The 13,388-nt window shown below is 53.7% G+C and overlaps 1 protein-coding gene across 1 annotated transcript in view; it reads right to left on the minus strand.

Moving 5' to 3' along the window:
* LOC147725201 (glutathione S-transferase kappa 1-like) overlaps positions 1 to 13,388 on the minus strand; it is a 671,252-nt gene that overhangs the window by 53,569 nt on the left and 604,295 nt on the right. Inside the window, exons 6-7 of the mRNA XM_086967129.1 lie at positions 1,783 to 1,899; positions 1,215 to 1,308 (exon numbers count right to left, since the gene is read on the minus strand). Coding sequence (XP_086823255.1) covers positions 1,215 to 1,308; positions 1,783 to 1,899 — 211 coding nt within the window. The remainder of the gene's footprint in view (positions 1 to 1,214; positions 1,309 to 1,782; positions 1,900 to 13,388) is intronic.

Raw genomic sequence — 13,388 nt, forward strand, 5'->3', positions numbered from 1 at the left:
AAGAAGACACACCTGTTACAATCTCTTTGTATCGCTTTCAAGGCCCTTCACCATGAGGGTCTAGAATCTATTAGACAGCTCTTTCAATGGTACACCCCTTCCAGACCGTTAAGATCTTCTTCTCTGATAATTTGGTCGTGCCCCTGGGGAGGCAAGAGCTTTGTGGTGGCAAGAACCAAAACATGGAATTCAATGCCACTTAGCCTAAAAACACAACCAATCTTCTAACCTTCCGCTTGGCCCTTAAAACATGGCTGTTTAATAAATAGTTATGCCTGCGTGGTTTCTTCATGGTTTATGCTTCCCCAGGCTCGGTTACATTTTTCTGTCTTTTTTCATCTGCAAGAATTTTTCAGTGCCTAGACACCCAAGGGTAGTAGCTATAAATCAATTTAATTTCATAGCTGTTAAACCCATTCAAGAGGGCAGAATCAAACCATTCTCGATTCCTTGAATTAGGAACTGGATTTCACTCCAGAAAGTTTTTTTTCCAGTTGACATAATTCTCCTCTAGGTACGCACAATGGCTTGTGCATAAGGTCCCTAATCCCAAAATTAAGCCATGGATGTAGGATTGTGAGCTTTTCTAGGTGGCAAAAACACTCAAATTTAGGCAAACGTGTATATGCCTAAAAAGTCTGAGGGTATTCACAAACATTTGTAGGCAGTTTGGCCCTCTGAAAACGTACGCACATTTGTGATGCGAAATGTAGAAGCGATTGCCTTTCCAGGGTTGGAATGGGCAGCTGACGCACTCATATTTTATGAAGAAGTAGGAAAGGTGATCTTGCAAGAGAAAAATGTGTTTCCCAGCAATAGAAAAAAACAAATCACACATGCAATTGTGTATTTACTCTACATCAGAGAGCTTTAAACTAGGGGGGGGGGGGGGCGGTTATTCTTTTTTTGGTGGGGGGGGGGGGGCATTTTATGGAAATGGCACAGAATTAAAAGTTTGAAGAACGCTGCTCAACCTTTTCCTGTGCTGAAATGTACACTTCATATACATTCTGTAGGCTTCTAGTTTAACCAAGTAAGCACTAGATTAGTTTCAGTCCTGGGAGTCATTTCTGAGCCCATGCAAGTATGAAGTTTGCTCTAATGGATACTACAGGAGCACATTTTCAACTTTTAATTTAGTACAATTCTGAATGGGCCTATGGGGACTATCTTATGTCTATTGATGGGTTCACAGGGACCGTTGTTTCACTCACCCAGCAGGTCAGCCAGCAGCTCAAACCTATCGGAACCGAAGAACATGTGTGGTTTGCCATCCACATGGGCAACCATAATGGGCATCCCAAATGCCTGGGGATACAAGGGAGAGCAGAGCGAGGGGTCAGAGCATAGTAAGCAATATGAAATGACAAAAGGCATGCAGCGAACGGGCAGTGCCCTTGGATACCCACTGTTGTGCCATCCTGTCAGCTGCCTCTGCTCTCTTTCCTCACCCAGTCTGTTTCATTCTCTACACTCATTCTCTTCAATACTAACTTATATCCGACATCCCGTTCATATCTATTTGTTCTTTATCTGCTTTTCCATCCCACCTTCCTTCACTACCTTTCTTTCTCCTTCCATTTTTCCTCTTCCTTCAATATTTCTATACCTGCGCTGGACATTTTCCCTTAATCACTCTTTTCCTTTGCGTCCCTCATCCCTTCCTCTTTCCCTCTCAATCTACTCCCTCCCCCCACATTTCTTGATTGTATCTCAGTCTCATGCAGCCAGATCACCACTTGTTCTCCCATTCTGACTCTGCTCACCACACATCTTTCATACCCCATAATTTAGGGCCTCCTCCGTCGTCTGTTTCAGCCGATCCTTGACCTCTGGTGTCGTGCACAGTCCCAGCAGCCTCTGCGCCTCTGCTGAGGGCAGACCAGCCTTCTGTGCAGCCTGGAAGGAAAGCAGAAACAGTCTCATAACTATCACTTACCACAACTTCACTGCTAATTTATTTCTTGCACAGCATCCTTAGGAAGCCTCTATCGTTAACAGCAGGTTCTAAATCCAGGATCTCACGAATGGAACCACTAAAAATATCTCATCTGCGCAAATTAATAACACCGGAGAGGAAGAGTGACGTAACTTATGGAATACCAAGAAAAAAATAATACGAACTGAATTACATTCCGATTTTCGAATTGATTATTGTAAAAATGGAATAATCCCTAGGGGACTTCAGGTAACAAATGAACCAGGGATCTATATTGGGAACCATAAAGTCATAGAAAAATGGACCCTAGTCGCCAATAGATGCAGCCGTGATTGGATGCTTTTAATAATAGAAACAGAATCTGATATACTAATAGTTGAGCGACAAGAATTGAAGGATCTAGAAAAGAAACTAACTGAAAGTACGGCGTTAGACGATGCCATCAAAAAATTTGAAAACATCCAAAAGGATGTCGACGGCTATAGGGACTATCTGTTTAATAAAAAAAGTAATAAAATAAGAAAAGATGTTACCAAATACAACCCAGAATTGATTTATCCATATTTACAAAAAGATTACTATGAACGCCCTAGAGAAATTCCTTAATATCGTAAACCCTGGCAACAACACCAGGGACATCATTTCCAAAAAAAGAAGGTCAGATTTTTTGATACCTCATACACTAGCTCCGACAGTGAACCAGAAATACAGAATGACAACAGAAATTCTGGAAAAGATAATGACACCTCCAAAGGCCCCAATAGGGACCCCTCCTCCCTTTCTTTTTTAGAACAACGACAGAATTTTGTCCAACAGAGAGGGAGAGGCAGAGGGAGAGGCAAATGCTTGCCTCAACCTCAGTTCCAACAGAGACCCTACACCAGGAGTCAGAAAACATGGGACATCTAAACAAAGCACATGTAATTAACCTTTCTAATATGGAACTATCACCCGTAGAAATAAAATTACTTGAAAAAAGGTTTAGGTTATGCGATTGCATCCCCGGTAGATAGATTCAGCTTGGAAAGGGACCTTCAAACATTCTTTAGAAAAATTAGACTTGTGTCATTTTTCGAAGATAAAGATAGAGCTCCATCCCTTAACAAATCAAGTCTTAAACCAAAATCCACTTGGACTCCCCACATTGCACAAGTGAGTAAAGAGATTGAAGCTTTTGAAATAGCTGTCGCCAAAAGCGTCTCTGATGTACTGGACCCAAAAAATTGGACTAACCTTAATCTGAAAAAAGATGAAATAGAGTCAGTGCAGAGTGAGTGCGACAGTGACTGTGAGTGCAGAGTGAGAGCGAGAGTGACTGTGAGTGCAGAGTCAGTGCGAGAGTGCCTGTGAGTGCAGAGTGAGTGGGAGAGTGACAGTGAGTGCAGAGTGGGTGCGAGAGTCACTGTGCGTCTCTGTGAGTGCAGGGTGAGTGCGAGAGTGACTGTGAGTGCAGAGTGAGTCTAGAGTGAGAGTGAGTGAGAGATTGACTGTGAGTGCTGAGTGAGTGCAGAGTGAGTGCAGAGTGAATGCAGAGTGAGTGCGAGAGTGACAGTGAGTGCAGAGTGAGTGCAGAGTGACAGTGAGTGCAGAGTGAGTGTGAGAGTGACTGTGAGTGCAGAGTGAGGGCTAGAGTGACTGCGAGTGCCAGAGTGACTGTGAGTGCAGAGTGATTGCAGAGTGACAGTGAGTGCAGAGTGAGTGGGAGAGTGACTGTGGGTGCAGAGTGAGTGCCAGAGTGACTGTGAGTGCAGAGTGAGTGCAGAGGTACTGTGAGTGCAGAGTGAGTGCAGAGTGACAGTGAGTGCAGAGTGAGTGCAGAGTTAGTGCATAGTGACAGTGAGTGCAGAGTGAGTGCAGAGTGACAGTGAGTGCAGAGTGAGTGCAGAGTGAGTGCGAGAGCGATGGTGAGTGCAGAGTGAGTGCGAGAGTGACTGTGAGTGCAGAGTGAGCCAGAGTGAGTGCAAGAGTGACAGTGAGTGCAGAGTGAGTGCAGAGTGACAGTGAGTGCAGAGTGACAGTGAGTGCAGAGTACAGTGAGTGCAGAGTGAGTGCAAGAGTGACTGTGAGTGCAGAGTGAGTGCAAGAGTGACAGTGAGTGCAGAGTGAGTGCGAGAGTGACTGAGTGCAGAGTGAGTGCGAGAGTGACTGTGAGTGCAGAGTGAGTTCGAGAGTGACTGTGAGTGCAGAGTGAGTGCAAGAGTGACTGTGAGTGCAGAGTGACCATGAGTGCAGAGTGACAGTGAGTGCAGAGTGAGTGCAGAGTAAGTGCGAGAGTGACTGTGAGTGCAGAGTGAGTGTGAGAGTGACTGTGAGTGCAGAGTAAGTGCATAGTAAGTGCAGAGTGAATGCAGAGTGAGTGCGAGAGTGACAGTGAGTGCAGACTGACAGTGAGTGCAGAGTGAGTGCAAGAGTGACTGAGTGTAGTATGAGTGCAGAGTGAGTGCCAGGTTGACTGAGTGCAGAGTGAGTGCAGAGTGACTGTGAGCACAGAGTGAGTGCAGAGTGACTGTGAGTGCAGAGTGAGTGCAGAGTGAGTGCAGAGTGACAGTGAGTGCAGAGAGAGTGCAGAATGAGTGCAAGAGACTGTGAGCGCAGAGTGAGTGCAGAGTGAGTGCCAGAGTGACTGTGAGTGCAGAGTGAGTGCAGAGGTACTGTGAGTGCAGAGTGAGTGCAGAGTGACAGTGAGTGCAAAGTGAGTGCATAGTGACAGTGAGTGCAGAGTGAGTGCAGAGTGACAGTGAGTGCAGAGTGAGTGCAGAGTGAGTGTGAAAGGGATGGTGTGTGCAGAGTGAGTGCGAGAGTGACTGTGAGTGCAGAGTGAGTCAGAGTGTATGCAAGAGTGACAGTGAGTGCAAAGTGAGTGCAGAGTGACAGTGAGTGCAGAGTGACAGTGAGTGCAGAGTGACAGTGAGTGCAGAGTACAGTGAGTGCAGAGTTAGTGCAAGAGTGACTGTGAGTGCAGAGTGAGTTCGAGAGTGACTTTGAGTACAGAGTGAGTGCAAGAGTGACTGTGAGTGCAGAGTGACAGTGGGTGCAGAGTGACAGTGAGTGCAAAGTGAGTGCAGAGTGACAGTGAGTGCAGAGTGAGTGCAGAGTAAGTGCAAGAGTGACTGTGAGTGCAGAGTGAGTGTGAGAGTGACTGTGAGTGCAGAGTCAGTGCATAGTAAGTGCAGAGTGAATGCAGAGTGAGTGCAAGAGTGACAGTGAGTGCAGAGTGACAGTGAGTGCAGAGTGAGTGCAAGAGTGACTGTGAGTGCAGAGTGAGTGCAGAGTGAGTGCAAGAGTGACTGTGAGTGCAGAGTGAGTGCCAGAGTGACTGAGTGTAGTATGAGTGCAGAGTGAATGCCAGGGTGACTGATTGCAGAGTGAGTGCAGAGTGACTGTGAGCACAGAGTGAGTGCAGAGTGACTGTGAGTGCAGAGTGAGTGCAGAGTGACAGTGAGTGCAGAGTGAGTGCAGAGTGACAGTGAGTGCAGAGAGAGTGCAGAGTGAGTGCCAGAGACTGTGAGCGCAGAGTGAGTACAGAGTGAGTGCAGAGTGAATGCAGAGTGAGTGCGAGAGTGACAGTGAGTGCAAAGAGAGTGCAGAGTGAGTGCAAGAGTGACTGTGAGTGCAGAGTGAGTGCAAAGTGAGTGCCAGAGTGACTGAGTGCAGTGTGAGTGCAGAGTGAGTGCCAGAGTGACTGAGTGCAGAGTGAGTGTATAGTGACTGTGAGTGCAGAGTGAGTGCAGAGTGACTATGAGTGCAGAGTGAGTTCATAGTGACAGTGAGTGCAGAGTGAGTGCAGAGTGAGTGCAGAGTGACAGTGAGTGCAGAGTGAGTGCAGAGTAAGTGCGAGAGTGACTGTGAGTGCAGAGTGAGTGCGAGAGTGACTGTGAGTGCAGAGTGAGTGCAAGAGTGACAGTGAGTGCAGAGTGAGTGCAAGAGTGACTGTGAATGCAGAGTGAGTGCGAGAGTGACAGTGAGTGCAGAGTGAGTGCAGAGTGAGTGCAAGAGTGACAGTGAGTGCAGAGTAACAGTGAGTGCAGAGTGACAGTGAGTGCATGTTAGAAGGCAACCTCAGGGGAGGGCAGGAAGTGCACCTAACCACCCTAGGACCCACCTCCCTAGGTACGAAGACGAGCACTGGAGGAAGAGACTCCTCAGGGGGAGAGTCTCGATTCTAGGATCATACACACTACAAAAGCACCACACAACAAAGAGACACCACACCGTAGCTTCTTAAGAACGTTTCTTTATCTTGTAGTTCAAGGGAGATCTTTATGATCTTGAAAGCTAGTAATTACAAGCGTAGCAGAGCTTCAGAGTCTTGGTCGGGGTAGGGGTAGCGGGACAGTGTTTAGTATCAGAGTCAATGTCGTTGTGTATCCGGTGCACAGCTCTCAATCCTCGAGCCGAGGGATACGGGTTGATCTTTCAGGGTGCAGCCGGACCAGGAGAGTCAGAGAGCCGCGAGTCGCTCAGCAGGGCTCAAGTAAGATGTCGGAGGTCTTAGGATCTTCAGGGGGAGCCGCGAGTCACTCAGCAGGGCTCAGGTGGTTCAAGGATGCAGGGGGAGCCGCGAGTCACTCAGCAGGGCTCAAGCACGATGTCGGAGTTCTTACGATCTTCCGGGGGAGCCGCGAGTCACTCAGCAGGGCTCAGGGGGTTCAAAGTTGCAAGAGAGCCACGAGTCACTCAGCAGGCTCAGGTGGTTCCAGCAGAAGTCCTTCTCTGCCAAACGAGCCACGACCACGTCAGCAGGGCTCTCGATGTTCCAGAGTTGAATCTGCCAATAGTGCCGGAGCAACCCCAGTTATAGGACTGCTCCTCTTTGATCTCCGGAGTTTGGTTGGCAGGGGTCTTGACACCTGGAGGCTGCTTGTTGGGGTTTCCTGCCACACGGCCCCTTTGATTCATTCAGTTGGTTTCGGGAGGAGTTCCAGACACGCAGCAGGCATGGAGCCAGCCCTCCGGGCGGCCGGAGGGTTGATCGAAACCCACTTCTCGAGGGGAGGTCGGAGGTGTGAAAGATCCTGCTCCTCCCTCTCTCATTCAAGGGGAGCGCTCTGTCCTCCAGCCAGGGTGGCGCCTCTTGACCTAGGCCGCGCTGGCTCGGGCGGTCATCTTAGGTGCCGAAAAGTGGGCACACAGGGCCTGCGGGTCGGGAAGATGGAGACACGGGCTGGGAAGTCCGGAAAGGGTCAGGACTTAACGTGGAGGAAAGGGTTGGATAAGCCAGGGAACTCAGGGGTCTTTTGTGGTGGAAGCTCGGACGGGAGTTTGCTACGGGTCAGGGAGGCCCACGCCACGAGGCCGGGTGTTAGACGGGGACCTGGAGGGTCGGCCGAGGACAAGGGAGAGGCCTCCGGTGAGGACCGTCTCCAGCGATCGTACAGACAGGTAACTTCCCCCCCACAGACGGACACCACACAAGGATAAGCTCAACACTCTTTATATACGATTCTTGAAGAAAGGTTATCAGCAATACAGGGAGATCGGGACGCGAGGGTCCTCTCAATTCTAGTCTCTTGAAGGGGAAAGGGGTAGCGGGACAGTCTGGGTACCGGTCTGGTACTGTGGTGGCAAGATGGGTAGCTCCCAATCCTCAAGCTCGGAGTTCTGGAAGGTCGGCAGGTCCCGACGAAGATGTAGGTTGCAGAGGGCCGCGGCAGCGCCAGCAGGCAGGAACGATGGTTCACAAGGATGGGCCGCGGCAGCGCCAGCAGGTCCCGACGAGGATGTAAGTTGCAGAGGGCCGCGGCAACGCCAGCAGGCAGGACGATGGTGCACAAGGATGGGCCGCGGCAGCGCCAGCAGGCAGGAACGATGGTGCACAAGGATGGGCCGCGGCAGCGCCAGCAGGCAGGAACGACGGTGCACAAGGATGGGCCGCGGCAGCGCCAGCAGGTCCCGAGGAGGATGTAAGTTGCAGAGGGCCGCGGCAGCGCCAGCAGGCAGGAACGATGATTCTCAAGGCAGGGCTGCGCCAGCTCCAGCAGTCCGTCAAGGATGAGTTCTTCTAGGTGTCTCTCCACTCCAGGATACAACTGCCCTCCTGCTCTGGAGCTGCCCCAGTTATAGGTCTGGCCTCCTTTGATGTCCAGACCCTCGCTCTTGGAGGTCGGGAGGTCCGGGATGAGGGAGTCCAGACACCCTGCAGGGGGGTGGAGCCAGTGCCCGGGGAGGCTGGGGGCGATCGGCACCTGGTGGGGGAGAGCCATCGACACTCCTCTCTCCCATTGACCTGCCAAGTGGTCGGTTCACCTCCTGGGTGGATGGTGGTGCCTCGATGTCGGGGCCTGGCCAGGCCCAGGGTTGAGGTCGAGCTGAGGCCACGCGGCCTCGTGGTGCCGTGTCCAAGATGGCGGCTGGGCCGGGGCAATGCTGCTGAGGGTGGCCTGGGCCGGCCGATGTTGTGGTGTTCGGGAGCAGGCGTCCCGTTGGGGACGGGTTGCGGGTTGCTTTTGTGGGTTGCCGGGGTGGTTCTTTTGGTGACACCGGGATAGCCGGTGTCCGGGTCTTATTATGCGGGGAGGGAGCGGCCCCTTCACGAGGCCTGTCCAACAGTGCTAGAGTGACTGAGTGCAGAGTGAGTGTAGAGTGACTGTGAGTGCAGAGTGAGTGCAGAGTGACTATGAGTGCAGAGTGAGTTCATAGTGACAGTGAGTGCAGAGTGAGTGCAGAGTGAGTGCAGAGTGACAGTGAGTGCAGAGTGAGTGTAGAGTGAGTGCGAGAGTGACTGTGAGTGCAGAGTGAGTGCGAGAGTGACTGTGAGTGCAGAGTGAGTGCAAGAGTGACAGTGAGTGCAGAGTGAGTGCAAGAGTGACTGTGAATGCAGAGTGAGTGTGAGAGTGACTGTGAGTGCAGAGTGAGTGCAGAGTGAGTGCAAGAGTGACAGTGAGTGCAGAGTAACAGTGAGTGCAGAGTGACAGTGAGTGCATGTTAGAAGGCAACCTCAGGGGAGGGCAGGAAGTGCACCTAACCACCCTAGGACCCACCTCCCCAGGTACGAAGACGAGCACTGGAGGAAGAGACTCCTCAGGGGGAGAGTCTCGATTCTAGGATCATACACACTACAAAAGCACCACACAACAAAGAGACACCACACCGTAGCTTCTTAAGAACGTTTCTTTATCTTGTAGTTCAAGGGAGATCTTTATGATCATAAAAGCTAGTAATTACAAGCGTAGCAGAGCTTCAGAGTCTTGGTTGGGGTAGGGGTAGCGGGACAGTGTTTAGTATCAGAGTCAATGTCGTTGTGTATCCGGTGCACAGCTCTCAATCCTCGAGCCGAGGGATACGGGTTGATCTTTCAGGGTGCAGCCGGACCAGGAGAGTCAGAGAGCCGCGAGTCGCTCAGCAGGGCTCAAGTAAGATGTCGGAGGTCTTAGGATCTTCCGGGGGAGCCGCGAGTCACTCAGCAGGGCTCAGGGGGTTCAAAGTTGCAAGAGAGCCACGAGTCACTCAGCAGGCTCAGGTGGTTCCAGCAGAAGTCCTTCTCTGCCAAACGAGCCACGACCACATCAGCAGGGCTCTCGATGTTCCAGAGTTGAATCTGCCAATAGTCCCGGAGCAACCCCAGTTATAGGACTGCTCCTCTTTGATCTCCGGAGTTTGGTTGGCAGGGGTCTTGACACCTGGAGGCTGCTTGTTGGGGTTTCCTGCCACACGGCCCCTTTGATTCATTCAGTTGGTTTCGGGAGGAGTTCCAGACACGCAGCAGGCATGGAGCCAGCCCTCCGGGCGGCGGGAGGGTCGATCGAAACCCACTTCTCGAGGGGAGGTCGGAGGTGTGAAAGATCCTGCTCCTCCCTCTCTCACTCAAGGGGAGCGCTCTGTCCTCCAGCCAGGGTGGCGCCTCTTGACCTGGGCTGCGCTGGCTCGGGCGGTCATCTTAGGTGCCGAAAAGTGGGCACACAGGGCCTGCGGGTCGGGTAGATGGAGACACGGGCTGGGAAGTCCGGAAAGGGTCACTACTTAACGTGGAGGAAAGGGTTGGATAAGCCAGGGAACTCAGGGGTCTTTTGTGGTGGAAGCTCGGACGGGAGTTTGCTACGGGTCAGGGAGGCCCACGCCACGAGGCCGGGTGTTAGACGGGGACCTGGAGGGTCGGCCGAGGACAAGGGAGAGGCCTCCGGTGAGGACCGTCTCCAGCGATCGTACAGACAGGTAACTTCCCCCCCACAGACGGACACCACACAAGGATAAGGTCAACACTCTTTATATATGATTCTTGAAGAAAGGTTATCAGCGATACAGGGAGATCGGGACGCAAGGGTCCTCTCAATTCTAGTCTCTTGAAGGGGAAAGGGGTAGCGGGACAATCTGGGTACTGGTCTGGTACTGTGGTGGCAAGATGGGTAGCTCACAATCCTCGAGCTCGAAGTTCTGGACGGTCGGGCCGCGGCAGCGCCAGCAGGCTAGGATGGTAAGTCTCACTTGAGAAGGGCCGCGGCAGCGCTAGCAGGCAAAGGTGGGGGCTCGCACAAGGATGGGCCGCGGCAGCGCCAGCAGGTCCCGACGAAGATGTAGGTTGCAGAGGGCCACTGCAGCGCCAGCAGGCAGGAACGATGGTGCACAAGGATGGGCCGCGGCAGCGCCAGCAGGTCCCGACGTGGATGTAAGTTGCAGAGGGCCGCGGCAGCGCCAGCAGGCAGGAACGATGATTCTCAAGGCAGGGCTGCGGCAGCGCCAGCAGTCCGTCAAGGATGAGTTCTTCTAGGTGTCTCTCGACTCCAGGATACAACTGCCCTCCTGCTCTGGAGCTGCCCCAGTTATAGGTCTGGCCTCCTTTGATGTCCGGACCCTCGCTCTTGGAGGTCGGGAGGTCCGGGATGAGGGAGTCCAGACACCCTGCAGGGGGGTGGAGCCAGCGCCCGGGGAGGCTGGGGGCGATCGGCACCTGGTGGGGGAGAGCCATCGACACTCCTCTCTCCCATTGACCTGCCAAGTGGTCCGTTCACCTCCTGGGTGGATGGTGGTGCCTCGATGTCGGGGTCTGGCCAGGCCCAGGGTTGAGGTCGGGCTGAGGCCACGCGGCCTCGTGGTGCCGTGTCCAAGATGGCGGCTGGGCCGGGGCAAGGCTGCTGAGGGTGGCCCGGGCCGGCCGATGTTGTGGTGTTCAGGAGCAGGCGTCCCGTTGGGGACGGGTTGCGGGTTGCCGGGGTGGTTCTTTTGGTGACACCGGGATAGCCGGTGTCCGGGTCTTATTATGCGGGGAGGGAGCGGCCCTTTCACGAGGCCTGTCCAACATGCGTCCCCCCCAGCTGAAGGCAGGGAGAGTCACCCATCTTCTTGGGTACTCTCCTCGCCGAGGCGGAAAAAGCGTGACAGGCCATCCGCGTTGGCGTGGTCTTGGCCAGGGCGATGCTCCACAGTGAAGTCCATCCCCTGCAAGGAGATGGACCATCGCAACAGTTTTGGGTTCTCCCCCCGCATCTGCATCAGCTATTGCAGGGGTCTATGGTCTGTTTGTACCCTGAAATGGGTACCGAAGAGGTAGGGCCGGAGCTTCTTGAGGGCCCATACTACAGCGAAGGCCTCGCGCTCGATGGTGCTCCAGCGCTGTTCTCGGGCCAGCAGGCGCCGGCTGATGAAGGCCACTGGTTGATCGACTCCCTCGGCGTTGAGTTGAGAGAGTACTGCCCAATGCCATGATCTGAGGCGTCCGTCTGGACGATGAACTCCTGGCTGTAGTCGGGGGCCTGGAGCACGGGGGCTGTGCACATGGCAGCCTTCAACTTCTCGAAGGCCGCTTGACAGTCTGGAGTCCAGTTGACGGTTTTGGGGTGTTTCTTGGATGTGAGTTCTGTGAGAGGCCCCACAATGCTGCCATAGTCCTTTACAAACCGCCGGTAGTATCCGGTGAGCCCGAGGAAGGCTCGGACCTCGGTTTGGGTGACAGGAGGTTGCCAGGACTGGATGGCAGCGATCTTGAGCTGAAGGGGGGCCACCAGACCGCTCCCCACTTGGTGTCCGAATTAGGTCACAGACCCCTGGCCAATTTGACATTTGCTGGCTTTGATGGTGAGGCCAGCCTGCTGGAGGGCGTGCAGGACTTCTCGGAGGTGGTGAAGGTGGTCTGCCCAGTGACGACTGTACACAGCGATATTGTCCAGGTAGGCGGCGCTGAATTCTTCGAGGCCCGCCAATACCTGGTTCACAAGTCGTTGGAAAGTAGCTGGAGCGTTTTTCATGTCGAATGGCATCACTTTAAAGTGGTAGTGACCATCCGGGGTAGAGAAGGCGGATCGTTCTTGTGCCCTGGGGGTGAGGCCGATCTGCCAGTAGCCTGCTGTCAGATCGAAGATGCTCAGATAGCGGGCAGCCCCCATGCGGTCAACCAGCTCATCCGCCCGGGGGATGGGGTGAGCGTCGGTTTGGGTAACAGCGTTCAGGCCCCGATAGTCTACACAGAACCGGAGCTCGGGGGTGACGCCCGGGGCGGCAGCCTTGGGGACCAGTACGACTGGGCTGGCCCAGGGGCTGTCGGATGGCTCAATCACTCCTAGAGCCAGCATTTTGGAGACTTCGTCCTGGATGCAGGTGCGCACCCGATCTGGCACTCGGTACGCCCTGTGTCGAATAGGTGGACTATCCCCAGTGTCCACGTCGTGAAGGCACCAGGGGGTGACCCCTGGGGTGAGGGAGAACAGATTCGCAAATTGTAGCAGGAGAGCCCGGCAGTCTTGGCGTTGTTCCGGGGACAAGGCCTCGGAGAGTCTGACCCCTTCCACTGAGCCATCTTTTTCACAGGTTCTCAGTAGGTCAGGGAGGGGTTCGGAGTCTTCTTCCGTCCCACTATCTGTTGCCATTAGTAGGCTGAGCTCCGAGCGTACGAAGTGGGGTTTGAGTCTGTTGGCATGGAGGACTCGGAGTGGGTTCCGGGGGGACTCCATGTCTATTAGGTAGGTGACAGGGCCCTTGCGCTCTATCACCTTGAAGGGTCCTGTCCATTTGTCCTGCAGGGCACAAGGTTCGACGGGGGACATCACCCATACTTGCTGGCCTGGTTCGAACTCGATGGAGGAGGCATGTTGATCGTACCATTTCTTCATGTCCTCCTGACTGGCCTCAAGGTTGGCTTTGGCGAGCTCCCTTAATCCCCGGGTCTGGTTGCGGAGGGTCAGGAGATATTTATATACGTCCGGAGGGGTCTTCTGGGGGGCCATCTCCCATCCTTCCTTGACCAGGCTGAGGGGGCCCCGGACGGGGTGTCCGTACAGGAGCTCGAAGGGGCTGAAACCGAGGGATTTCTGGGGAACTTCTCGATAGGCAAAGAGGAGGCAGGGGAGCAGCACGTCCCATTGGCAACGTAGGGGTTCTTCCAGGCCCATGATCATTCCCTTGAGAGTACGGTTAAACCGCTCGACCAGTCCGTTTCCTTGTGGGTGATAAGGGGTCGTGAACCGGTAGGTGACCCCGCACTGCTGCCAGAGAGACCTCATGTATTTTGAAATAAAGTTTG

The sequence above is a fragment of the Lissotriton vulgaris genome, chromosome 4_1, assembly GCF_964263255.1.
Source record: "Lissotriton vulgaris chromosome 4_1, aLisVul1.2, whole genome shotgun sequence".
In the NCBI taxonomy this organism is placed as follows: Eukaryota; Metazoa; Chordata; class Amphibia; order Caudata; family Salamandridae; genus Lissotriton; species Lissotriton vulgaris.